Genomic DNA, 25,849 nt, shown 5'->3' with positions numbered 1-25,849 from the left:
TTCTTTTTATTTATTGCGAACAGGACGCCGAGGAAGGCAGTGGGCAGGGAGCGGTTGAGCATCCCTCCGGGTGCCCCTCTGCGCCGGATCCTCGCAGAATCGCTTGAGCGGCTCCCGTGGTGAAGGCGTTCGCCATGAGTCGCAACCATGTCTTTGTGCTGCTCGATGGCCACGACGTCGACGAGTGTGATCAGTCGCGGCCGCTCCTCCACGGCAGAAGGCAGCACTCCGCCGGCACCGAGCTGACGAGTGTGTCGCACTATGTCGCGCCGCCAGCGCCACCCTCTCCCGTTGCGGCGCCGAGTCCAACCTCTGCAGAGGGCAGCGCCGCCGACCTTAGTAGCGACGCCGCAAGCGGTGGGGCCGGGACCAGCGGCCTGGGCATCCTCTGCACAAAGCTATGCCTCGGCGAGGCGGTTCTCGAGGAGGCGGCCGCCGCGGCCGGGCTCGCCGCCTATCTGCTGGATGACGCAGAGAGACGAGGCGTCGACACGCTGCAGTGCTGCGTCCGCGGCCTCACCGACGCCGACTGCGGCGCGCTCGCCGGGCTGCTGGCGGGCCCGGTCGCTTTGCGCCTCGCCCGGCTCTGCACGCTCGACTTCGGCTGCAACCAGATCGGCTGCTCCGGCGCGGCCGCCCTCGCGCCGCTCCTCGGCCTCGCACCGCTGCTGAAGACCCTCCGTCTCGACTCAAACTGCATCGGCTGCCGCGGCGCATCCGCCCTCGCCGAGGCGATCGCGGTGCACAGCGCGGGGGCGCTCGCCTCGCTCCTCCTCGGCTGGAACCGAATCGGCGACGCGGGAGTCTCCGAGCTCGCCGACGCGCTGGGGCGCGGTGGCGCACCCCGCCTGCGCGAGCTGAGCCTCGAGGCGAACGGCCTTGGCGACGCCGGCGCCGAGGCGCTCGTGCGAGGGCTGGCGGCGGGAGGGCAGAGGCTGGGGCGGCTCAGCCTTGGGAACGAGGTGGGGGGCAACGCGATCGGCAGCAGCGGCGTCTCGGCACTCACCGACGCCTTCCACGTCTTTGACGAGCTAATCGAGCTTCGCCTGTCAAACAACCAGGTGGGGGCAAGGGGCGCCGTCGGTCTCGCCACCGCGCTCGGCCTCGGCGGCGCCGCCCGGCTCGTTCGGCTCACCCTAGCCTCGAATCGCATCGGCCCCGAGGGCGTCGCGGCGCTGCGAGGGGTGGGCGCCAGTCGCGCGGAGCTGAGCATTGCCCTCAGCCTGCAGCTCGCGGAGGTTGGGGCGGCCGGGGACTGCCGGGCGGCCACAGCCTTGGCGGGGGAGAGACCCAGACCGGCGCACTCTTGGAGTCCGGCTCCGTGACACAAAAGTAAATTTGATTTTTACCCCAGGACCCGCGCAGGAGCGCGGTCTCTACCGCGTACCGGCTTTTCGGCTTACACCGGGGTGCGGTCTGCACTGCACGGTACCGTGTGTGGTGTGTGGACCATGATCCATGGTCGCCCTCAGAGTTGCACAAAGGTTGTGCGCCGCTCCCTGGCGACCCGGGCGCCTGGGGCCGAGGCGCCGCCAGAGCACGTCTATGTCGCGCTGACATTGCTGTCGCTCGTCGAGGTATGTCAGAGTGCTGCACAGTAATAGCAACACTCACACATAAAACTCACAGGTCGGATGGCGGGAAGCCAAGACCATGAACGCAGGCGTGACGGCGACCATGGCGCGGATGAGTATCACGCTCCACGACACGATCGACTTCACCGACGCTTGCGCCACCGACGGCAGCTTTGCCCCGCGCGGAGAGGCCGGGGAAGGCCTCGCCGCATGGGGAGTGTGGCACGGGGTTGGCGACGACGGCACACCAACAGCATACGGAGGGGCGCTACCGCCAGGCAGCAGCATCGCCGACGCCGAGCTCACCGCGATCGATGCCTGCATGCTCAGGGCGGAGGCCAGCCCACGGGGCACAGAGGCCCCCAGGCTGCTCATCCTCAGCGACTGCAACCCAGCCATCGAAGCAGTCCAGACGGCGGAGCAGACAGGGAGCGCCTGGCACCTGTACAAACATCACCGCCCAGCCCTGCTCGAACGAATCAGCCTCAGGGCGGCCAGGTGGCGACGGGCGGGCGGAGACCTAGTCATCCAATGGGTGTGCGCACACTGCGGCGTCTTCCCGAACCACTACGCCGACGTCGTCGCCAAGGCCTACCTCGGGCGCAAAGTGGAAGACCCACACGACGGCAAGCTGGCTCGGGAGGCGTCTCTGATCGCATACGGACCACAGGGGAGAGACGGAACGGTCAGCTGGGCAGGCGGACAGCGCAAGCTACGCGGGCTCGTGCAACAAGGGCTCGAACGGTTCACCATCCGCGAAGCCATCACGAGCGCGGGGCACGACGTCGGCAACCTCATCGTCCACGTGCCGCTGCGGGGAGGCCGATGGTCGATGCTTGGCGGCGCCGGTGGGCCGGGAGGGATTATGTCCACCTTTTCCGCCGTTGGTACGATTAGAGGTAATGACCTCGGTGGAACGGTCTACCCAAAACAGTGTTATCTTGCATTCAGCGCGCCTCGGCGCCACCTTGACGCTGCAAAATTGACGTCCCAGAGGCCTACCCCACCGCCGGCGCCCGATCCCCGATGACTCATGTCTTGTGCGACGCAGCGCTCGCAGAGGCTCCGAGGAGGGACTCCATCTCGGAGGCCGCCCAGCTGAGGACGTGGCCCATCCCCACGCTGCTGCCATGTGGGTACGGCATCCGGGCGCCGGCGGCGAGACGGCCGACGGCCTCGAGCCGTTCCGCATACAGGCGGCCCTCGTCGCAGAGCGTATCGAAATGGTGATAAGTGACGATCCCAGGCGCGATGCGGCGCAGTTGATCGTCAGAGGCGAGGAGGGCCGAGATGCGCCAGTCCCACTTGTGAGGAAGCGGCGCAGAACGTAGCAGCTTTGACCAGCCAAAGTGAATCGCACGGTGTGGAAAGAGTGCGAGCTCCCAGCAGGCGCCAACCGAGTCAAAGTGGGTGAAGGGGCCGACCTGCATGCAAAGGATCAGAGTAACAATTGTACGTGCGCGACAAAAGGGCTACAGCCTTCACCATTGGCGCAATCGCCACATGCCCAAGCACGTCGACGGCTGCATCGGAGCTCGCAGCATGCGCGAGCACGAGCGCCAGCTGGATCGCGTAGTAGCCACCGGCCGACATACCCGCGACCAGCATGGGTCGGCGCGGCCAGCGCGTGGCCGCCGCCCGCGCGGAGTCCTCACAATCATCCAGTGCGCTCGGCCAAGGGTACTCGGGCGTCAGGCGGTAGTCGACGCTGACGACGGTGGCCTTCAGGCGAGCGGCGAAGTAGCGCGCAAGCACGTCCTCGCCCCTTGCGCTGCCAAGAAACAGCCCTCCGCCGTGAAACCAGAGCACCACAGGCGCGTCCGGTCCGTTTTGCGGCGCCTCGTGCACACGCACTGCAATCGCGCGGCCTGGCTCTCGTGACGGAAGAGCGTCATCCCGCGACTGCACGCCAACGCGGCTGGCCAGGCGCGCAAAGGGAAGGAGGACGCCCGCGACCCAGAACGCAAAGATCAGAAATGGCCGCTCAATCCAGGTCAGCGCCCGCATGATTGAGGCGTCGCTCTGGCCAAAGAGGTATGGCCCTGTCAGTGCCTACGCGAGTGGATGGCCACTGAGCAACTTGTGATTCACCAGCGCGGAGCAGACTAACGACAGCAAGCAATACATCGTTCGGAAATCGCGCACCTTAAAATTGGCCAACAAGACAGTCAGGGCGTCCAGTGGATGCAGGTCACGAAGCCGGCGCGGCGCCACGTCGGGCGCGTGCTCGGTGGCCTTCTTGCGGCGCATGGTCTTGTCGAGCGCACACACGCTGCAACCCGATAAACTTGGAAGGTCGCACGACATTACACGTCCCTCCATAGAGCTTTTTTTAGTGTAGGTTCCTTGTACAGATCAAGGCACAGAGCTCACACAAATCACAGCCATAGAAGTCTTATATTTTTCAGTGTATTTAGCGGTGGTTCGGGGGGAGGTTTGTATTTTGACAAAATATGTTTCCCCAATGGGCCACACCGGATCTTTTGGGGGGGCTGTGAGATTTGGGCCCGGGATGCGCTTTTGTGTGCGATCTGTACCCGGCGGGGGGAAACCCGGCCGCCCAGCCGCCTAATGCAATACAACACCTTTCAAACTCTAAAGACACGGACCGCATGCCGGTCACCGCGGCGCGTGCGGAGCTGCACAGGCAGGCGATGCAGCACGCGATGCTGCACCATCACCGCACCACTCCAGGGCACGGCGTCGCAGGACTCGGCCTCTCGGTGTCTTTGTATCCCAAACTTGCCCAGACGATGCCCGAAAACAGCTCCCTCGTCGTGGTTTGGTTTACGAGATGCCTCACACAAGGGCACGCACAACCATCCTCGCGGCGGCGCCCGCCGCCCCGCTAATGCTACCACCGCCGCCAAGCGAGCCGTCCTTCGCTGCAGGTGGGCGCACACCACTTTGGAGGCGACCCGAATGACCCTGTGTACAACGCAGTCTCCAAGGCGAGGTCCCTTTGGTGCCAATCACTGCCCGCCTCTGTCAGTCTGTCTCTTTCCCCTCATTCTCCCTGTCATGCTACTGCCCTTCTCACCGCTTCTCCGTCACCGCTTCTCTTCACCACCAACAGGTGACGTGGGCCAGCGTACTGCTCGTGGAGGCGTCCCCTCCAGTCGCGACGGAGCTAGCGGGCCGGGTCAAGGCCGCCAATCCGACGCCCCACGTGCCGCCCTCGCGCGTGCGCGTGGTTGCACAGGGCATCTGCCCCGGGAGCGAGGAGGAGCGTTAGATGCGAGACCCCATCGTGCAATACTCTTCGAGGGTGTGGAGCGGTCGTCATCCGCCATTGCTAACTCCCGCTGCTCCAGTCGGGTCATGCTCAAATACACTCCTCTTTGCACGCCTTGCCTGTCTCAAGACGTGAGGACGCGGTGGATAGCTCAGCACTTTCCACATGCGGTGGAGCACGTTTACCTTGCTCTAACCCTTGCCTTAGGACGAACGCTCGCTCCCATTCTACACGCTGCCTGCAACACAAGGCCTCCCCTACTGGACGGCACAGCTCGGTACCTTTCGCCTGCGTGTCACCTCACACCAGCAAGCACCCCCCCCCACCACCACCACCACCACCACCACACCCACACACACCACCACACCACCACACCACCACACCCACCCCACCCACCCACAGGCTCCTTTAGCAAGCAGCACATCGAGAAGCACTTTCGGACGCTGCTGAGCGTGCAGAAGCCCGGCGCAAAACTCACGGTGGAGAAGGATCAGATACCAACGAACCTCAGCTCCACACCTCGCACCACCCTACTCGAGAGGGGAGAGGCAGACTCCGTCGTTCTCAGGTGGAGGATCTCCGGTCGCGAGTAGCTGTGGAGTCGGTGCGGTGCACGTCGCTGCTCGGCATGCTAAAGAGGGAGAGCGTTGAGCGGCTGGGGTGCGGAACAGAGCTGCTAAGAGCTGCCGCTCCGCTGGGTAGATTGCGCGGCGCGCCTCCCGTAGGCTACTCATCATCGACACCGAAGGTCTCGACTGCGAAATGCTCGCCTCGCAAGATTGGTTGTCTGCGGGGTGGTGCACGCTCAGTCCGACGATGCTCATCTTTGAATGGCGGCACTGCCGCCCCGACGCGTACCTCAAGGTCACAGCTGCCCTCCAGCAGGTTGCCGCTCACCGACGCAACTCAAGCGTTCCACTCGGTGGATTACTAGCGTCTGAAGTCACGACCTCGCCCTGCCCTAATGTTCAGGCCCGGCCGGGTTGCGTCGACCGGAGCGGCAGCCACGTCGCGCCATACCGCCTCGTGGCCGAGACGCGTGAGAACGCCTTCTTTACTCGCATGCCCCGCAAGTTCTTCCTATCGCAGGGTCCCAAGGGATAGAGCTACCAGAGTCACCCACTCATTTGTGAAGCCACCCCCGCGACCAGCCCCGCAACACCCGCGCTGAACACAGGGCCGCACCTCTGCGTGAGGTGATATGGTTGCGGTTGGTTGTCTCTTGTCTGGCGCGCCGCACCCGCAGCGCGCAGTGGAAGAAAAGTTTATCAGTCTATGTTCACCTTCTGGTGTCCATTGCCGATGTGCGCGGGTTGGATCCCTACTAGGATCCCTACTCCGGCACACACACATGCGAATACGGCTTTATCTCTCTGTGAACTCTCTCGCGTGTTCGCGCGACACACACCAGCGTTGTCATGGTCAACGACAACGTGGCTCGTGGCACGTGGCTCGTGCGTCGTGGGTGTGTATGTGGCAGTGCATGTGCATGTAGCTAGGCAATGTGTCAGACCGCCCCTAGTACACGTTCACGCGCGCGCTCGGCACGGATCCGCCCCGACGCCCGGGAGTCCCCCTCGCCGGAAGATACTGACGTAGTGCCGAGACGCGAGAGACACATCCGTCGGGGCAATAAAACGGAAAAGGGGTCGGAACACATGGCTGCTGCCCGTGTTGTGACGCTGATTGGCTGTGTGCTCGCACATGTACATGTTGTTGTTGTTGTCCTGTAAACAAACGGAGATGGAGAACAAGGCGTGTTGTGGGAAAATGATGTGTGACACGACCCACCGCCTCTCGCCTGGCGCTGCCGCAGCGGGGCGCGAGCACCCGCTCTCTCGGCTCGGGCGCGCTCCTGCCGCCGCCGGAGCGGTTGGGCATTCGGAGTGCGCCGTCATATCTGCAGCACCAGAGCACACGTCGGACACACGGGCAGGGGGTGGTCACACGATGGGCGTGCGCCAAGCACGCCCGGCTCAGGCGGCGGCCTCGACCGGCAACGCGTCGAGGGCGGCGGCGATCTCGCCCTCGAACGAGAGGGGAGACTGCTGGGGCCCGAAGCGGCTGATGACCTCGCCCTGAGCGGTGGGGTTAGGGGCGGGGTAGGGAGGCAGCACCACCGCGGCAACACGGCGAGCAAACGAGGCCAACCAATGTCGCGGGTGGGGCGGAGGCGGCGAGAGCGCGGAGGCGGTGGCGGCAGTGGCGGCGGCAGTGGCGGCGGCTGTGGCGGCGGTGGGCGGCGACGGCGGAGAGTGGAGGCGGGCGGGGTGGGCAGTGAGGCGCCTCGGGCCCCAATAAGAACTTCGCAAAATTCCACTTGATGTCGGCGCCCAGCGGGAAGGGGTCCGACTTTTCCGCCTATGGGGTGAGCAGGCATGCGACTGAGGGAAGCGGCGGCGCGGAGCAGGCGGCGGCGAGCGGAACAGGGAAGTGGGGGGCAACGGTAGCAGTGGGGCGGGAGGCAGTGGTTGCGAGGCGGCGGTGGGGAGAGAGGCAGCGGGGGGAGGAGAGAGGCGGCAGGGAGGGCAGCGGCGGGCAAGCGCCCGCCTTGAGGTGCGCCCAGACAGGGTGCGTGTTTGGGCCGTTGACGTCGCACTTCTCAAAGAGCGGAAAGGTGGCGGCGTACCTGAGGCGAAGCGGCGGGCGGCAGTGGTGGCAGTGGGGCGGGCGGCGGCCAAGCTCCTGCGAGAGGTCGATCTAGCCGCGGGCGACGTGGGCGGCGTGGGCGATGGAGGCCCCCAACACGCAGCACGCCGCGCGCAAACCCGGCTGGTCTCTGCTCGATCTCAGCCGCGAGAGCTCGGCGCTACGGTCTCTAGGGTCAGTCTCGGCAAAGTCTCGGCTAGATCTCGGCTAGATCTCGGCTAGATCTCACTTGCCGCGCGCAAACTCGAGGATCTCCGAGGCGGAGCCCGGCTCCTGGCCGCCGAACTGGTTGCAGGGGAAGGCGAGGACACAGAAGCCGCGGGACTCCAGGCGCGACTGCGGAGGGCCGAGGCGGCCACTTGGACGACGTGTGAGTGGCCATTTTGGTGAGGCGGCAAGCGAGCTGTGAGGAGAGAGCACGCCGGAGCAGGAGGCGGCGGTGGGGAGTGAGGCTGAGGCTGCAGCAGCTGGAGTTGAAGCGAGGGGCAGTGACAGAGGGAGGAGGAGAGTGTCGCGCGCCTGCAGCTCCTGGAGTTCGCGGTAGTTCTGGTCCGTCAAGCCTCACTTTGAGGCGACCTGGAGCGCGGCGATGGCGGTGAGGACGATGGTGGTGAGGGCGGTGCGGAGTCGCGGCAGCGGTGCTCTGTCGCGTGCACGCCGCTGGCACGGCCCTACTAGTCGCGTGCGCGCCACTGGCAACTGCCGTGTGCACAGAGAAAATGCTGCCGGGGAACAGGTGTGCACGCATCTACAGGCAGCGGACGTTGACGAACAGAGACACCCTACCCCTGTACTGCTCGAGCTCCTGCACCGAGTTGTCGACGAGCGAGCGAGCCGCGTAGCTGTAGGCGCTACCCGACCGCTGCGTAGGAGCCACCTTGCCGCCGAAGAGCGCCGCAGCAGAGGTGACGAGCGACAGCGACAGCATTTTCCCGAATATGTTCTAGCGCTGCGAACCTTCCGCGAAACAGGCTTTCTCTTATACAGCGCCCAGAAAGGTACTGGCGCGAGCTTTTCAGAGTCAAGCGATTGCGCGAAATCCCACACCCCCCTATAGTCCTTCCTCGGGGAAAGAGTGTTTCCTCCTAAAATTAGCTGCGGTTCTCAGTCGGTCGCTCGATTTTATGGGCTACGTACGGTATGCCCCTCGCCCTCCCTCACTGGTGTGTTCATTGGGGGGGTCATAACAAACACGGTGCAGGATCGAGGTGCACGCTGCTGAATGAAGCAGTATCGTCCCCGATCTCCCCGACGGCGATGGCGGTGTGACCGATCGAGCTACAAGAGGAGCTTGTTCAGCAGGATCCGGGGATGGTCTGGCGCACTACCTCACTGGGCCTGAGGCCGCCGAGACGCCTCCCAACCGTCTCGGATTCATGTGGGATCGAACCACTCCCGCCCTTCACTTGGAGCACTTGGAGTGCAGTCGGTAGCCTCACATCCAGGGCCGGGAGCTAAGGAGCGCACCCAGCGAGCCGGATGATCGGGCGGGATCGGGTTACGGGCTAAAGCTTCGTTTTGTTCGTTTGTCCTTTCCCTCTCCCACCCTTCGTTTGGGGAGAGAGAGAGATTTTTAGCAATACCAAACAACTCTACAAGCCTGAGGTGTCTCAAACCGCTCTTATCTTGGGTCTTCAAGCTCACACCGGCTCGTGAAGCTCCGGTGTAGGGCTCGAGAGCACCCTCGGTGACCCCATCCAAGGCCATTGCGAGGGCATTCCGGAGGTTGTCATTGGCGCCACCGACCGTGATATATCCCGTCCCGCAGCCCTCATGCACTAGGGTCATGGGTTCAGTCGTAATGTGTAGGCCTTCTCTCCCAACGTTTTGAGCAATAGCCGCAAACAACGCTTTTTGGCAGGTCATCCGGCGACACGTACACAAGCCGACTCCCCAGCCTGTCCGCTCACCACCTCGCCTTCCCTGTCGCTCTGTCCGCCCAGCCCTGCCAGGAGGCGTGTAGATGTGTCCCAAACCGCACTTATCTTGGGTGATGAAGCTCACTCTGGCTCATACCACGGCTCCTACGGCCTCGTACACACGTCTTTCTCACTCTCACACACCGCCGGCACGAACTCCCACTTCACACATGTCAAGCACAGCCCCATCAAAGCACAGCCCTGCTCAGAATAGGCAAGGACCACCACTTGGTGACCCAGGTAGCCTCTGGCTCGCCACTGCACTCGGCTCCTCTCAATGCGTGTCGGGCACCCCCCACGACAGCACGCCAACGGCAAGCTTTGACGCCCGTCTGGTGGACCTGCTGTGGCAACAGCCGCCCCGCACATGCAGCTCACACCATGGCTCGACACCGGGGCCGCTCATCCCGGTCGTGGCGGCGTGTGTGAAGGATGCGCGGCCGAGCCGCTGGCTGGCGCCGCTTGAACGTCCGAGATGGCCGCAGCACAGGCCACGCGTCGCGCCGCCGGCCAAACCCAGCCGGTTGGCGGTCGAGTCGGTCGAGCTGGTGGGGCCGGCGAAGAGTTTTGGGTCGGGGTACACGAACCTGGCCGACGCGGGGCGGCCAAAGTCGAAAACGAGGACTGCCAACGAGCTGAAGCGGCTTTGCCAAGGAGGTCCCGTGAAGGTTCACGGGGGCCGACTACAGTGTACAGCGGGGAGGAGTGGCGGTGCACTTCGCGCGCTGGCGCCTGATCGGCGCGGCGCAGCGTGAGCGGGCGGACGAGGAGCTGCGGCGCGCGATGGAGCTGCAGCCGGCGAGCTCGCGGTACCAGCTCGAGTTCGCGCTCAGCCATCTCACCAAGGAGGCGGTGCACGCGGCGCAGGTGCTGCCGCAGCTCGCGCGCGGCCTCGAGCTCGAGCCGAGGGAGGGGGGCGGACGGGCGGCTCCTGCCGGCATCCGAGCATGACCCGCGCGCAGCGGAGTCCAGTCCACTCGCTTTGAACAGTCATGGAACAGCCTTCACATCCGACCCGCACAACGAAAAACAATCGCCAAAACAAATAATTCATCATACACTGCTGACAGGACTCTGCCATCCCCCGAGGCCTCACTTCTTGCTGAAGAGGAAGGAGCCGAACCCGCCAATGAAGGACGCCGGCGCTGGAGGGGCGGCCGGCGGCGGCGGCGCGGTCGGCGGACGCGGCTGCGGTGCCGTCGTCGCCGGGGACCCCGCGGTGGGGGCTGGCGGCGCCGCCCGCTCCGGCTCGGACTCCATCTTGGACGCCTAAAACCGGCTCGTGAGGTGGGTGCTGGTGTGATCGATAGCGCGGCCTGGCGTCCTCACCTCGAGGGGCGGAATGGAGAGAGTCGAGGAAGACGCCGACGCCCAGCTCGACCGGAGCGGCTGCGGCTCGAGCTCACGGAAGATCCAAGCCACACACGCCTCTGTGCCGAACTCGTGCAGCGCTGCGCGCACGGCGTGCGAGGTAGGATAGCCCATCGCCCGCAGGGAGTGAACCACGGCCGGGTCAGGGACGAGCTGAACGGTGCCCGGGTCGGAGGCCGGGTCATGCGCGATCTGCACCCGCGAGCCGGGCATGCACTCGGCGGGCAGCACTCGGAACCAGACGGACGTGCCGTTTGGCGCTGCGATCGTCAGCTGCTGCCCGAGTACCGCATCGGGAGGTATCGTTGCAAAGAAGTGGGACTGCTGCGGGGACTGCGGCTGCGGCTGCGGTATGGGATGCGGCTGCACTGGGGCCTGCGGCGGCGGTGCCGTGGCCGGGCTCTTGACCGCGTCAGAAGCGGAGGCAGCGGCCGCCTCGACAGTGGCCCGAAGCGCTCGCTGCGAGAGGCGGAGCCCGCGCTTGGTCCGCGACGGTGTGGGCGTACAGGTGAGTGTCGTTCTTGGAGAACGCGTAGTTCTTCGGGAAGTTGACTGGCGCACGGGCGCGCTCCTCCGCAGCCTCGGCCGCCTCGAGGTCGGCGAGAGCGGCCGTCGCCTCGGCCGAGCCGTGTCCGTGCGTGATGCACCTCGAAGTGTACGCGGCTTCCGCGGTGGCGGTGGTGACGGTGGCGTCCTCGAGTGCCTCCGCCCTGGCCTTGGCAACCTCAGGCAGCTGCGTGGTGCAGAACTGCTCCGCCCAGTCGCGCTCCTGGAGCGCGATGCACCGTTCGGCTGAGCGCGTGAAGATGCTGCAGAGCCCGAGGGGCCGGCAGCTGACGCCATCGTCCTTCCAGAGGCAGACGGCGTTGAGGTCGTCCTCAAGCCGCTTGAGACGCTCGTGCATGACACCCCAGCCAACGGAGGTGCAGAAGTTGAAGAGGCAGTCCGCCCCGTCGGTCGACTCGGTGACGATGCGGACGAGCTCGTAGTCGACTTGGGTCGGGCCGCCCTTGCGGGCGCGAGGCAAAGACTTTGCGAACTTGTTGAAGAACTTCCTCTTCAGTTCATAGCGCGCGACGCCCGGTTCGTCGGCGGTGACACTGGCAGGCGGGGCCCGCGCTTGCGGCGTCTTGCCGAGGTAGTTGGCGACGACCTTGGGGTCGCGGCCGTCGGCGGGCGCGGAGGGCGAGAAGGCCGCCCACGCCTTGCCGAACTCGCCCCGGTTCGCGTAGTAGTGGGCCCTCTTGACCATCTGTTCCATGGAAGGCTGCGAGGGGCCCGGCGAGTCGGCAGCGTCGCCCTGCTCCAGTGGGGTGGGCGGGACGGAGGCGGAGAGTGCCAGCTCTTTCCAGAGGGCCAGGAAGCCGTCGGGCGAGTGGGCGATGGTTGCGGCGCGCTCGACCATCTGGTCGGTCGTGTAGCGCGGCGAGCCGCTCGGCCGGCAGGTGACGAGGATCGTCGAGGCGACGACGAAGATGGCACCTCGGGCGCCGTCTTCGGTGCCGGGCGCGTTGGGGTTGCCGCCGAAGGCCTTCATCCCGAACTCGAGCACTGAGCGGATCTTTGCACGGTACTCCTTGCTGTCGGGGAAGTCCTGGCTCTGTAGGTGAAGACGCTTGAGGCACTCGATCGAGACGCTGTCGCAGATGGAGAGATCGTAGTCTGCGGCGGGCGTGGTGTTGAGGTTGATCGTGTCGGCCACCCCCGAGGGGGAGTTCCAAGCAAGCGAGACGCCGGTGGCGTTGCGGAGGGCGGCAACAGCAGCAGCAGAGCACGCAGCGGCGCCCGGGACGGCGGGCGCCCACGCGAGCCGCCGGGTGCGAGTGGCAGCCGAGACGCCACGGTTGTCAGCGTGGGTCAGGTTGGCGCCCGGTGTGCCCGGCGCCGCGTGCTGCAGTGCCTTGGCGATGGCGTCGGTGCACTCGGCCTTCGGCGTGATCTTCTCCTTGTGGGCTTTGTGCTGCGGGTCGTTGTGAGACGAGAGGTGGTTGAAGAACATGCTCGTCCCGTTGCCACCCGAGCCATCCGGAAGTTTGTTGGGGATGAGGCAGCAGATCTGGGCGCAGCATCCGCACTTGGTGAGCCCACTGGAGGCGAGGTCCACGGGCGTGTAGTTGTGCGTCTTGAAGTGCGTGCAGAGCGACTTGGCTGTCTTGAAGTCTCGGGCGCAGATGGAGCAAGAGAAGGTCTGGCGAGGTGGGTTGGTGTTGGAGCTGCTGGCGGCTTGCGCCCCCCCCGCCTGCTCCGCCCCGTTCCCCTCCACGCTCTCTCCTCCGACGTCCTCGTCGGACGATTCCTCGTCGTCATCGTGGCCACTGTAAGGCGGCGGGGGCTTGCTCCCGCCGCGGCGCTTGAGGCGCTGGGAGATGGGCCTCTCATCCATGTCGACGTCGCCCTCCGAGGTGGACTCACCCGTCGTGGTGTCGACATGCTCTGGAGGCGCAGGAAGGGCGTCTAGGAAGGCCGCACCGGCGTCTGCCGGATCGGATTCGGCGCCGTCGCTCGCCGGGGCGATGGCGGAGTCGGGGTCGTCGCCCGGCTCGCCGTCGTCGCCCGCCTGCTCTTGCGGTGGCGGCGGTGGCGATGGCGGCGGCGAGATCGAGCCACCTGGATCCGGTCCGGACTCGGGCGGCGGCGGCGGCGGTGGCGAGTCTGCGGCGCTGAGCTCTAGTACTTCGCGCTCGGCGACGGCGAGGTACCCGTTGTCCGGCGGCGAGGGCTTCGTCGTCGGTCATCGCCTCGTCGAGGGCGGACGATGCGTTGTGCTTTTTAGCGAGGGCTTCTTCCTCCGCCGCCTTGTCGAGGGCAGTCGATGCGGCGCGCTTCTTGCTAGCGTCTCGCTTCTTGCCAGCGGTGGCGTCGGCGTAGGACATGGGGTCCGGCCGCCCGTCGTCGTGGTGTGTCTTCAGCACCTTGGATGAGCCCTTGGGACCGCCCGCACTTCCGCTGGTCGTCCGCGCCTTGCCGCTGGGCGGGGAGGCGCCGCCCTCGGCAGCAGCGTCCGCCAGTGGTGAGCGAGGGCGGACGAGCGAGCCAGAGACTTGTGTTGGCGCCGGGGGGACGACGCCGAAGTAAGTCGGGGCGAAGAGGTTGGCCGGGAACGCGTCGCCGCCGGGGGGTGGCGGTGGGGGAGGCGGCCCGGGCGGCGGCGGCGAAGGCGCGGGGGCAGGTGCCGGGGCTGGCTGAGGCGGCGACTGGAGTGCCGAGAGCTGGAGCACGGCCTGCGTCAGCTTGCCGCTGTCGACGCCGGCCTGGTTGGCCTCGTGCAGCGCCAGCTCGATCGGCGGCGGCCAGCGTCGGCGGCGGCCAGCGCCGCGTCGAGCTTGGCCTCGGACGCGGCCTTGCTGGAGACGGCCGCAGCATCATGCGCGGGCGCTGGTGCGGGCGCGGAGGCAGCGCTCGCCAGCTTATCTTCTGCCATCTTGAGGATGGCAGAAGATAAGCTGGCGTGTCGACGAAGGTGGCCGTGTCGACGAAGGTGCCCGTCTTCGCCGAGGTCTCGAGGAACGGGATGTCGAGGCTCCCGCGCCATGGCCTGCGGCACCTGCCGCAAGTGCGGGCTCTCCTCAACGAGGTCGAGCTTGTTGCCGACCAGCATCCTCTGCACGTTCTCGCGTGCGTACTTGTCGATCTCCGTCAGCCAGCACTTGACGTTGTTGAACGAGTCAAGGTTGGTGATGTCGTACACGACGATGATGCCGTGCGTGCCGCGGTAGTAGGTGCTGCTGATATGGCGGAACCGCTCGACCCCCGCCGTGTCCCACTGCCACAGGATAGAGGTGCGGGCGGGTGAGCAGAGCAGGCACAGGTGTCGCTCGCGTGTTCGGTGCGCTGCGCACAATCTGCAGCTTGATGACTTTGCCGTCCAGCTCGATCGTCCGCATTTTCTGCGCACGTGCACACTGGCGAGTGGGCACGGGCAAGAGCGTGTGGCCCCAGAGTGGGCGATGGCGCACAAAGTCGACACCAATTGTGGATATGTAATCCTCGGTGTACTTGTCATCGGCGAACCGAAGCGCTCCAACAGTTTCGTCTTTCCAACACGGCCGTCGCCGAATATGAAGAAGTAGTCATAATCTGCCTTCATGACGGCGCTTTACAACCCGCGGTGGCGCCGACAACTTTGGCATTCATTATGCATCGATGCTAAACAGCGGCTAACAGCGGTACACGGCAGGCTATCTGGCCAACTCTCAATACTCGTGTACCTGTGAGCTCACGCCCCGATCGGCAAATGCATGCTCACCAGCTCGAGCAGCGCCGCCGAGTCGCGCGCGGCCTCTCCCAGACCCACCTCCTCGCCACCGCGCCCGACGCCGCCGACGAGCGCGTACGGGCGTCCCTCGCCGACGCGCACGCCCTTCTTCGCCTTGAGCGATCCGAGCATCCGCAGCCCGCAGCCCGCGCCGTAGACCTGCCTGTCGAGCGCGGTTTCCCAGTCGACGCTCCCAAGCGGCCGCCACGCGCGCAGCGCCGGCGGCGCCGCACCGGAGCCGGCACGGGAGCCGGAGCCGGCACGGGAGCCAGAGCCGGAGCCGGAGCCAGAGGACCAGCCGCCGGAGAGCATGTCGACGAGCGCCTGGCGCACCGCCAGCGCGTCGCCCGTGCTGCACTGCGAGCCGGGCACGTGCAGGTGGATGCCAAGCCGCACCTTGCCGCCGCCGCTGCCGCTGCCGCTGGCGCCACCACCGGCACCGGCACCCTTGGCGGCCGCCGCGACGGGCGTGGGCCGCGCCGCGGTGACGACAACCGGCGCGTCGGCGTCCGTGACGATGTCCTCAAACTCCTGCCTGCCCAGCACCTCGCGCAGGCACGCCGCGAGCTCCAGCTGGGCCGCGCGGCTCAGCGCTCCTCGCCTTCCCGCACCTCGAGGTCGATGTCGAGGTACAGACGGAACTTCTTCTGGTGCAGCTCGCACACGTACTTGGGCGTCGCGTCGGCCGCGTACACTGCATGGAAGTCGCCGCGCAGCGCGGGTGGAATGTTGACGAAGGCCGCCGCCTCGCCGTTGACGGCCATCAGCAGGTGCGTCTTGGCGCGGGAGTGCGAGTAGTGCACGCACTGGTTGCGGCTCAGCCAGCGCAGCAGCGACTCTCGCGGCTGGCCCACCGTCGCAGCCGCCGCCGCCTGCATCGCCGCCACCGCAGTAGCACCACCCGCCTCACCCGCAGTAGCGGTCACGCCGTGCGGCAGAATGCGTGCTGCGCTGTCGTCGTGCTCCCACTTGGCGCGTATCAGCTGCATCGCCTTCATTGGCACGCCGTGCGCGTTGCGCTCGTGGAAGGCCCTCAGCGCCGCCTCCCCCGGGGGGCACACCACCTCGAGCACCACCACCGCGTAGCCCGCGCGCCTCGCCCTGCGCGAATAGTACGCGTACTGCTCCCGCTTCGCGTTGACGTTGTCGACGATCACGAGAGGCGCAGTGCGGCCCAGCGCGGCGTCGAAGGTTGCGCGGCACGCCGTGTGCGCGTGCTGCAGCAGCGAGGCGTCCCAGGAGCGCGCGTACAGCAGCTTCGCGTCGCCGCCGCACTCCCGGCGCTGCTCGCGCGTCAGGTGGCCGCCGGCGGCGAAGAAGGCGTCGGCGCTGCAGAGAGCCACGCTCTCGTCGTCGTCGGCGTCGTCGTCGGCGTGGTGGCGGAGGTTGAGGTGGGCGTGGCGCCATGCGGCGGCGAGCCGCGTGGCGAGGCTGGACTTGCCGCTGCCGGGCAGGCCGCGCATGATGAAGGCGACACCGCCTTCGCCACCCTCCTCGCCCTCCTCATCCTCCTCGCTCTCCTCGCTCTCCTCATCCTCCTCGCCCTTGCCCTCCTCCTCGCTGCCAGTGCGCTGCTCTTTTGCAGACGAGCCGCCGAGCATCATGACTGCGGACCATGCGTTGGCTTCCGTCAGGCCAACCTCGGCCTCGGTACGCACGAAGTTGCCGCCGGGCAGCAGCCTCTGCAGGTGCATGTCGTCGATGGCAACCCAGCCGCCGGTGCAGCGGTCCGCATTGGCCTCCACCCAGCGGAGAATCTCGCTCGCACGGCTCCTGGCGTCTGCGCCAGTGCTCGCGTACCCGGCCTCGTTCGGGCAGACCGTCTGCGCACTCACGCGCGGCAAGCCATGCGCCTCGAGTGCAGCGTTCACCTTTGCGACGGTGCTCGGCAGGCCCTGCCACGACGACGAGAGCACGAGGGCCGCGCCCGTCTGCTCGACGACGCTGCGCAGCGCCGCCATGCATGGCGCGCTGAAGGGCGATGTGGACGAGAAGGGATGCAGCACGCCATCCACGTCCAAGATGATGACCTTGCGATCGGCAAGCTGGTTGGTCTCCTCGAATGCGAGCAGGCCGTCGCGGCCGATGGGAAGCGTGCCAATGGAGGCGTCCGTTGGTGCCTCCCCTGCCTCCTGCGCCACCGCTCCGGCAGCATCGCCGAGCGCCTCCAGCGCGCGGCACAGCGGAAGCAGCGCCGGCGTGCTGCCGCTCAGCCCGCGCAGCGCCTCCTCGAGCGTCGCAAACGCGCCCGCGCCGCCACCAGCACCAGAGAGGCCGTCGCCGTCGCCGTCGCCGCACTCGCCAGCAACAAGCGGCGCCAGCTGCAGCAGCCGATCGAGCTGCGCTCCGTCCGTCACCAGCTGCCGCTGCTCGCTCCGCGTGCCGCCACTGCTGCCGCCACCCGCGCCTGCCGCCCTCTTCTTGCCCTTGGTTTTGTCGAGGTCACCCGCATGCGCCACAATCGTGCCTCCCGCGCCGCCACCGCCGTCGGCACCACCACCCGCGTCGACCTTCTTCTTGCCGCGCAGCGGTATCGTCAGCGTCAGCCGGCGCTGGTCGGCGGCGCCCTTGCCCTTCTTCCCCGTGCTCTCGCTCATCACTCCGCAGCTCTCCGCGTACGCGTGCACCAGGTGCCGCTCCCTCGCGTCGAGCTGCTCGGGCTTGAGGCGCAGCTTGGAGCCCGGGTGGGCGTCGTCGACAAAGTCCTCGATCTGCTGACGCAGCTTGGCGGGGAGCGCGCCCAGCCCGATGTCCGCCGCCTGCAGCACGAAGCCCACCGTGCCACGCACCACGACCACCGCGCCACCATCCACTCCAGCAGCAGTTGCGGTGGCGCCATCGGTGGAGTCAGAAGCACAAGCCTTGGCCGCAGCCGTCTCCAGCAGTGCGTTCGAGTAGGCGTGCGGCGTGCCGATGGCGCTCGAGAGGGTCACGTGCGGGTGCGCGTTCTCGCAGAGCGACAGCAGCTCGGCGTGCGGCGGCGCCACGCCCACCACGCGCACCGCGTGGCCCTGCGCGTCGTGCGCCTCGCCGCCCAGGATCAGCTCGACGGTGGTGCCCACCCACGGCCGCAGCGCGCGGGTCGTGCTCGCGTTCGGCTTGTGCGCGAGCGTGAGGTGCGGCTGGGCTGGGATGCTGCCGTGCTTGGGCGGCATCCGCGACGACAGCAGCGCGACGCTGGCGGCATCGAGGAAGACGCCGGCGTACGCGGCCTGCGCGACCTCCGCGGCGAACTGCGGCGGCGGCGGCGGCGGCAGAGGAGCAGCAAGCGACATGCGCGGCTCCTCCTCGTCACCCTCCTCCTCCTCCTCCTCGCCACCCTCCTCGCCACCCTCCTCACCATCATCCTCGCCCTGCTCCTCCTCGTCCTGCGCATCGCCCGCCGGTTCCCGCCACGCGCCGCCCGTCCCCGCCGCGACGGCCGACGCCCACGCCCTCATCAACGCCGGCGACGGCCCGAAGAGGCCGCGCGCGATCGCGATCAGCACGTCGGCATCCGCCGCCGCGTAGCCCACCTGCGCGCCCGAGAGCGGCCAGCTCCGCCAGTCGGAGAACTGCAGCAGCTTCGACTTGTCGAGCTTCGCGCCCAGCACCGCCCAACACGCCGCGTGCAGCGGCGGCAGCTCGAGCTTGGCGGAAGTAGCGTAGATCTGCTGCAGGTCGACGACACTGCGGACGACGAGGCGGCAACGCAGCGCCGCGCTCAGCCTCGCCACGTCCTCGTCGAAGCCGTAGCCGAGCTTGGCCACCGCCTCGCTGCCGAGCAAAGCAAGCAGCGCCGATCGCAGCGTCTCACCCACGCGGCCAACGCTGCCGTCGCCAAGGTGGAGGAGGAAGACGCGTTCCGCCTGCGTCACGCCGCCGACGTCGACGGCGACCGAGGTCGCGCGCGGCACAGCGATCTGCAGCAGCGCCGCGGGGTTGGGCCGCCCGCCGCGCCGCCCGCCGCCCCAGTCGTCAGGGCGCCACTCGACGTCGATGCCGACGGCGGGCGTCGCCGCCTCGACGGCGCCGCGAAGCGTGGCCGCCATGGCCTCCTCGGCGGGCGTGTCGCCCACACGCACGACCACGATGCGAGACGGGTCGACGGCGAAGGTGGGCGCCGCCGCCACGCCCGCCGCTAGCGCGCCCGTTGCACGCGCCTTCATCGCAGGCTGCAGCGGTGGCGGCGCCGCGGAGGAATGCTGCTGTCGCGATGCCGCCGCGCCCACGACGGCCGCCGCCGCGCCAACAGGACCACCAGCACCACCGTCACCGACACCACCAGCACAGCCGCCGCCGCCGCCCATCAGCCGACGCAGCTGCGAGAGCGTCTCCGCTGTCGAGACGTGGTGCACGAAGGCGCCGCCCGTCCTCTCCCACGCGGCGCGCTTGTCGTGGGGCCGGTCGTCGATCAGGACCGAGTTGGCGCCGTCGCTGAACCTCCACTTCTCGCGGCTCGTGCAGCAGATGACTTCGACCTCGGCGCCGAGCTCGCGCCGGCACCACGCCTCCTTCTGCTTGCGCGCCTGCGCGCCGAGCTTACCTGCCGGCAGCCCCGTCAGCACCACCAGCGACGCCACCTTTGCTCCCGCCGGCAGCGCGCCCACCCTGCTGCTACCACCATGGCCGCCCTTTTCAGGCGACGACGATGAGGACGCCGCTGCCGCTGCCGTCGCTGCCGCCGCGCCGCTCAGCGCGCCCCAGAGCTCCCGCCCATCCTCCATCCACGGAAGCTTCTCGAAGAAGCCCTTGCGCCGTCCCACCAGCCTCCACAGCCCCTCGGTGCTGAGACACGTTGGGTCGGCCGCCGCGGCACGCATGCCCGCGTCGGCGGCCGCCGCGGACACGCCGGCGTCGAAGTCGGCGAGGACGCCGTCGAGATCGCAGAAGATGCGCCATCCCTCGGCCGGGGGTGGCACGGCGGCGGAGGCGGCGTCTGGTGTGCAGCTGGGCTGAACAGCAGTGGCTGCCTTCGCAGTCGCCGCCGACACCACCGGTGTCTTCGCAGCCGCTGCTGCCGTGGCCTGAGGAGTGCCGCTGCCAGGCCGCTCCATCCGAACAAAGCAGCGCAGCTCGAAGCTGAGCGCGAACGCCTCGAACAGCTCGGCCACCGAGAAGTCGACGCCCGTCGCCATCAGCACCGCCGCGTACGCGCCCGCCGTGCCGTCGCCCGCGCCCACCGGCGAGCTCTTCTTGGACCCGCGGACGATGCCATACTGCACCATCCAGAGCGCGTGGCGGCTGTCGCCGTGGTGGTCGTCGTGCGTGGCGGGCGGCGCGAGCCTCGGCTGCAGGTCGACGCGCAGGTCGATCGTGCCGAATCTCCGTGCGACCTCCTCCCACTCGCCGAGCAGCTTCCCCTCGCTGTGCATGTACTTTGGCGGTACGTGGATGACGGTCGTCTCCGCCGCCGTCGCACCGCCGCCGGCGCCATTGCCGCAGCCACCTGTATTGCTGGCGGCCGCGGAGGAGCCTCCGGCGCCAGCGCTGGCGCCGCCAGTGCCACCTCCGGGGCGGCTGGCGAGGGAGGGGATGCCGAGGTAGCTGGAGAGCTTCTTCGGGAGGTACGACTCCACCACGCGGCGGCGCACCTCCTCCGGCGCCGCCTCGATGACGCCGTCGGCCGCGTCCAGCGGGATCAGCTCGCACGGCGGCACCGCCACCGCCAGCGTCGAGTCTTCGTCTGATGACATCAGGCCCCGTGTTGTGGCGGTGCGGGGAAGCGCCGCCTCGCCTGCCCAGTCGTCGGACCACCGCAGCCACAGCAGCCGCTGCAGACGCTCGACGCGCTTTGCGTGGGATGCCGCGCCCCTCAGCTGCGCTGTGATCGCCGCGCGTCGCACCGCCACCGCGTCGCCGCCACCGGCACCGCCGCCGTCACTATCGCCGCCGCTGGTGAGCGCCACGGCCACCGAGTGCGCCCAGCCCGCCGCCTCCGCCTCGGCCTGCAGCGCGAGTCTCGTTGGCGCGACCGCATCGGGCTGCGCACCACGCACCATCGCCCGCGCGGCCACGCCCCAAGCCTCGAGCTCCGTTGCCACCCAGTCGATACGGAGGGCGACGGCGGTCGCAAAGGCGCGCAGCCGTGCCGCCTCCGCCGCGCCGCCCGCGCCTGCTGGCGCGCCCGCGCCGCCCGCCAGCAGCGCGCCGCAGCAGGCAGCGACCATGTCGTCCGAGTTTGGGTGGAGGCACGCCGCCCAGATCGCCTCGGCGGGCACCGCCCGCAGCGACGGCCGCAGCTTCAGCAGCCGCAAAAGCATCGGCGCTCCAGAGCTCGCGCCGCCACCCTCCGCCGCCGCCGACGACGACGATGCGCCACCCGCCTGCTTGGAGGCGGTGCTCAGACTGAGCCACCAGTCGGTCTTGAGCTTGTACAGCTCGGCGCTGCCGCCCCTCTTTTTGCCGCTCTCGACGCGGAGCACGGCGCCCTCGACGCCCACCCACGCGCCCACCGCGCGGCGCACCGCCTCCAGATCGAACTCCTCCTCCTCTTCATCCTCCTTGTCCTCCTCCTCCTCATCATCATCATCATCAGATGCAGCAGCAGCCGTTGCGGATCTGCCGCCGCGGCCCACTGTAGCAGCTGGCACCGCCGCGGGCGGCGTGCCGTCCGACCCGAGCGCGTCCGCCACCGACATCAGCGGCGCCAGCGGCACGCCAAACGCCGCCGCCGCCCTCGCCACCTCTTGCGACGCCACGTACTCGCCGGTAACCATGTGCCGCAGCGCCAGCAGCGTCAGGCCGTCGCGCGCGTGCTGCACCTGCCCCGCCGCCCGCCGCGCCTCGCACCACTCGTACAGCGGCGTGTAGCCGCGCCCCAGCCACGTGCGTGCCAGCTGGCTGTGCCGCTCGCCGCGCTTCGCCGCCGCCGCCACGTGCCGCGCGATCGCGTCGCTCAGAAGGCCGCGCGTCGCCCAGACCAGGTCACCACCTACTCCAGCACTGCCGCCACGCGCGTCGTTGCCAGCCTCGTCGCTGCCAGTGCCGCCGTCTGCGGCGCTGGCAACCGTGGGCAGCAGCAGCGGCGACGCCAGCGACCCATCGAGCTTCAGATGGAGCGAGCAGCGGCCGCGGCGCAGCGGGCCCACGTGCTCCGCCGCCGCCTCGGACACCTCGTCGATGTTCCAGAACTTGTGGAAGCGCCGCGCCAACACGGCGCCCGTTGCCGCGCAGAGCAGAAGCCCGCGGCACTCGCGCCGTGCCGCGGCGAACCAGCGCTCGCGGGAGCCGCGGTGGTGGCGCTCGGGCGGCGGGAACATGCCGGCGACGCCGCCGCCGCCGCGGTCGGCGCTGTAGTCGAAGGCGACGTAGCGGCCGTGGTTGGTCTCGGAGAAGCCGCTGCAGCCCGCGACCGCCTGCCGGATCAGCGGCAGGACGTCGCCCTCGAGCACGACGTGCCGGCCGTGGAAGCGCAGGTCCTGAGAGACGGGTAGCCGCGGCAGATTCGGCACGGCGAAGCTTGTTGTAGAAACTGCTGATGATGACGGTCCGGCGGATGCTGGCGTGGCCTCCACCGCCTCGTCTGTCTCGTCGTCGCCAGTGTCGCTTGCGGGCCAGCGTGGCAGCGGCGGGAGCGCCGCCCTGTCGAGGCCGCAAAAGCTCGAGGCGGGTCGGCTGGCCGCGGCCTCGCCGACGCTCACCAGCACGACAACGTCGTTGGCGAGGTAGTCTGTACAGTCGCCAACCGGCAGCTCGGTGCCAGCCGCGTGCACGCCCACCCTCTGCTTGAGAAATAGCCGAACGTTGCGGGTGCTCTTGAGCCTGAGGTTGAGCTTGTTGTTGGCCGCTTTTGCGATCTCGTCGTGCCGCGGCTCGACGAGCACGACGCTGCTGACGGTGCCCTTACCGGCACCGGCGTTCTTGGCCAAGGAGAGCCGTAGTTTGCCCATCGTCGTGGGTCGCTCGTGTCTCGGTCTTGTCGTGGTATTGCAATACCCGGGTGGGGTAGGCAACGAGAGGTGAAACAAAAGAATTTAAACAAAACAACTCTCTCTCACAGCAGACAGGCTCGACACAGGTGCGAACTGGCGCGTGCTAGTACTATCAAACAAAAGAATTCTCGGCGAATCCCTCTCAACAAAAGAAAATTTAAACAAAACAACTCTCTCTACAAACAAACAAACAAAAGAACTCAAGCATAGTTGGAGTATTTCACAGTATTTCCAGTATCCCAGTATCCGAGGTGCGGTGGCGCAGTATTCCAGTATTTCAGACACGCAAAGGAAGTATTTTTATTGCAATACTGCATGCTACCTGCACACGGCCCTTGGCCAAGTATCCCAATATCCCGCAAGCGAAGGTCAAGTATCGGTGGCGCAAATACCTCTCTGCCGCGAGGGTGATACTGCGATACTGGGCCTGGGGCATGCAGATATTGTGTTACTGAAGTAGTGTGGCCATGGCAGTATCGCGCAGTATTTTCACCGCAATACTCGGAGCCGGCGCATCGGATACTGGGATACTGCAGGATACTGCGGGATACTGCTGGATACTGCTGGATACTGGCAATTCATGGAAGTGTGCCCGTGTGTAAGCCATGGTCCAGCAGCCACCCCCATCCTTCTCACTGGTAGTTGTCACCATGCAGCTGCACCCCTCCCTAGAGCATCCCCGGCTGATGTGGATACCGGATACTGGGATACTGGGATACTGCGGACCGGCTTGGGACACAAATGTCGCAAGTGGGCTGTGGTGATGGCAGGCGTTATGTGATTGTTCCAGAATGCATCGGCAGGAATTGTGATGTGTGGAAGCTCACGAGTTCTCCGACTGCCGCTCGACAGTCCGTAAAGAGCTCGTATCCGCTGCATTTCTGCCGCCGAGCTGAACAGCGGCGGTGAAGCACGGCCGGCTGTGTCAGGACCGTGCCCGGCGCTGGAGAGTGCTCGAGAGCATCCGACATCGTCGGCCGCAGCGGCAGGGTCGGCCGAGGTGATTCGTTTTATGTGCAGGTCCGTCACCCGTTTGCCGTGATGCTCAGCGGCGGCGCCCACACCGGTGGGTTCACTCGAGACGGTCCGGCGCCAAGCAAAGAGGAGCGTCGGTTACCAGAGCCTGCTGTGTGGCGGTTTGCGGCCGATTGGGGTCGTGCGGGGTTGGCGGGAGGAGACACGAAGGAACTTCCGCGACATGACGCTCGAACTTTTTATAATACCAAAAACGGCTACACGAGGCCCTCTACGCTGGGGCGCCGGCGCCCTACTGGGCGCCCCCCGCTCCCTTCCCCTTAGAGCCCCCCATCCCGCTAGCCCCCCCCCCCCGCGGTCCCTCGCGGTCGCGCGACGCCGCACCAATGGCGCGCTGTGCCTCGTCCGCGAGCGCCGTCCAGAGCTGCACCGACAGTCGCTGCAGCGCAAACGGCATCCATTCGCGCGCCGACCACGACGTCTGGTCGTACTGCCACGCTCGAACTTTCGACCGTTCGACACGGTCACAGCACTTGCGAGAGGCGCCGCTACGCCCGGCCGCCTGAGATGCAAAAGTTTGCACACGCCATTCAAGCGCTGCAGGCAATGCGAGCACGCTGGTGCTCCTGCGTGCCGGCGCCAAGCTTCAATTGCCAAGGCTGACGCTGCATCACAACTTGATATCGCATGCGGTGCGCTTGTGGGAGCTGACGCGCCCAGCCAGTCCAGCGCCCCTAGCCACCGAGATAGCTCTGGGACCCTTTTACGGCACAGCTGCTGTGTGATGTACTATGATTCCTGTGCGTGCGCCGCAGGACGTGACCACCTTGCTGCGCTCAATGTTCGCGGCCGTGACGCCTCCCCGATGTGAGTCTTCCTCCCCACACCACAGCACCAGCACCAGTGCACTGCCACGACACTCTCCCTCAGTTCCAGCACTGGCGCCTCAGCCGTCTTCGCCCATCTCGTGCCGTTGCCGCCTTCCCCACCCCGCCAGCCCTTGCACACGCGTTTACACCATTGCGCCGGCAGGGCGCGGGCACACACTTTACGGCAGTCTTCGCTTGCCCACGCTGCTCAATTGGCTCAACCCCTCCCCACCTAGCTGCTGCCTCGCATCCCGCTGCCGGACGTACGACTGCGGCCGCAGCGCAATTAGCTCTGCGATATTGGGATACTTCGCCGGCGTGGATCGATTACTGTGATACTCACCGTGTGCGTCATCACGAGTATCGAAGTATCCGCGGTACCAGCTCGGAGTATTGAAGTATTATTACTGCGCCATATCTCAAAGGGGAATCTTTTACAGTATCCCAGTATTTGAGGCCTGCTGCGAAGTATCCCAGTATCTGGTCCGGCTCCGCGAAGTAGAAGTAAGAAAATACTCCAACTAGTTGCCTACTAAACTTGCCACCGAGGCATTCTGCTCGCTACTCGAGTACGAGCGAGCCGAGAGGGGCTACAGCACCTGGCTGGGCGTCCCGGTGCTGATTCTGAAGCGCGCGCGGCTACTGCAAGGGCGGCACGGTCGTCGACTCGGTCGGCGGGGTCGCCCCTGGGTGCACGTCGATCGAGTCGCCGGGCGGGGCGCTGAGAGGGGTCGATCGCCGTCACCGATAATACGCACGACGCGATGCTCAGCCGTGTTCAGTGGCTTCCCCCCCTGGAACAGCCAAGAGTCGGACGCAAAAGCGCTTCTGGGCGCCGTGCTCGCGCCCGGCCGTCGGGGCGTGAATCCTGTACCGGGATATTCAAGCCCGCCCAAATTGGCGATCTCGGCTGCTGGGCCTGCTGACGGCCGACCAAGTAGCCTACCCGACGCAGTTTTAGCACCCCGTCCAGAATCTGGCGCCCGGCGGGCGCGTCGCGGCCATCTCGCCGATCGGCCCCGAGCGTGGGCTGCCTTGGCGGCCTCGCCAGAGGCGACGTGGTAGCCGAGCGGCGTGACGAGCGCGGCG

At 67.1% G+C, this 25,849-nt stretch overlaps 5 protein-coding genes across 5 annotated transcripts; 1 reads left to right on the top strand and 4 right to left on the bottom strand.

Moving 5' to 3' along the window:
- Positions 1-2,605: 2,605 nt before the first annotated feature.
- On the bottom strand, positions 2,606-3,824 carry EMIHUDRAFT_212851 (hypothetical protein; the record flags this gene model as incomplete). The annotated part of the gene is made up of 3 exons (XM_005765498.1): positions 2,606-2,998; positions 3,078-3,626; positions 3,720-3,824. The coding sequence occupies 3 exons, from the start codon at positions 3,822-3,824 to the stop codon at positions 2,606-2,608; spliced, it is 1,047 nt and encodes a 348-aa protein (XP_005765555.1).
- Positions 3,825-6,785: 2,961 nt separating this feature from the next.
- On the bottom strand, positions 6,786-8,386 carry EMIHUDRAFT_103927 (glutathione peroxidase; the record flags this gene model as incomplete). Its single annotated transcript, XM_005765497.1, has 5 exons — positions 6,786-6,887; positions 7,057-7,170; positions 7,378-7,438; positions 7,688-7,794; positions 8,240-8,386. The coding sequence occupies 5 exons, from the start codon at positions 8,384-8,386 to the stop codon at positions 6,786-6,788; spliced, it is 531 nt and encodes a 176-aa protein (XP_005765554.1).
- Positions 8,387-9,450: 1,064 nt separating this feature from the next.
- EMIHUDRAFT_357070 (hypothetical protein) lies at positions 9,451-10,379 on the top strand. Its single transcript, XM_005765496.1, has one exon. It carries the CDS (start codon positions 10,161-10,163, stop codon positions 10,326-10,328), a length of 168 nt encoding a protein of 55 aa, XP_005765553.1. The 5' UTR covers positions 9,451-10,160; the 3' UTR covers positions 10,329-10,379.
- A 267-nt stretch (positions 10,380-10,646) lies between these two features.
- EMIHUDRAFT_212847 (hypothetical protein) lies at positions 10,647-13,621 on the bottom strand (the record flags this gene model as incomplete). Its single annotated transcript, XM_005765495.1, has 4 exons — positions 10,647-11,116; positions 11,190-13,181; positions 13,218-13,287; positions 13,448-13,621. 4 exons carry the CDS (start codon positions 13,619-13,621, stop codon positions 10,647-10,649), a joined length of 2,706 nt encoding a protein of 901 aa, XP_005765552.1.
- A 353-nt stretch (positions 13,622-13,974) lies between these two features.
- EMIHUDRAFT_212846 (GTP-binding protein) lies at positions 13,975-22,874 on the bottom strand (the record flags this gene model as incomplete). The annotated part of the gene is made up of 20 exons (XM_005765494.1): positions 13,975-14,169; positions 14,293-14,511; positions 14,588-14,635; positions 14,705-14,743; positions 14,995-15,360; positions 15,499-15,549; positions 15,615-15,841; positions 15,914-16,332; positions 16,618-17,228; positions 17,463-18,215; positions 18,423-18,905; positions 18,978-19,040; positions 19,332-19,593; positions 19,714-19,886; positions 20,046-20,360; positions 20,577-20,801; positions 20,898-20,966; positions 21,150-21,413; positions 21,576-21,670; positions 21,917-22,874. The coding sequence occupies 20 exons, from the start codon at positions 22,872-22,874 to the stop codon at positions 13,975-13,977; spliced, it is 5,835 nt and encodes a 1,944-aa protein (XP_005765551.1).
- Between the last annotated feature and the right edge of the window lie 2,975 nt (positions 22,875-25,849).

The sequence above is a fragment of the Emiliania huxleyi genome, assembly GCF_000372725.1.
Source record: "Emiliania huxleyi CCMP1516 unplaced genomic scaffold EMIHUscaffold_55, whole genome shotgun sequence".
In the NCBI taxonomy this organism is placed as follows: domain Eukaryota; phylum Haptophyta; order Isochrysidales; family Noelaerhabdaceae; genus Emiliania; species Emiliania huxleyi.
This window is presented reverse-complemented; position numbering and strand designations above follow the sequence as displayed.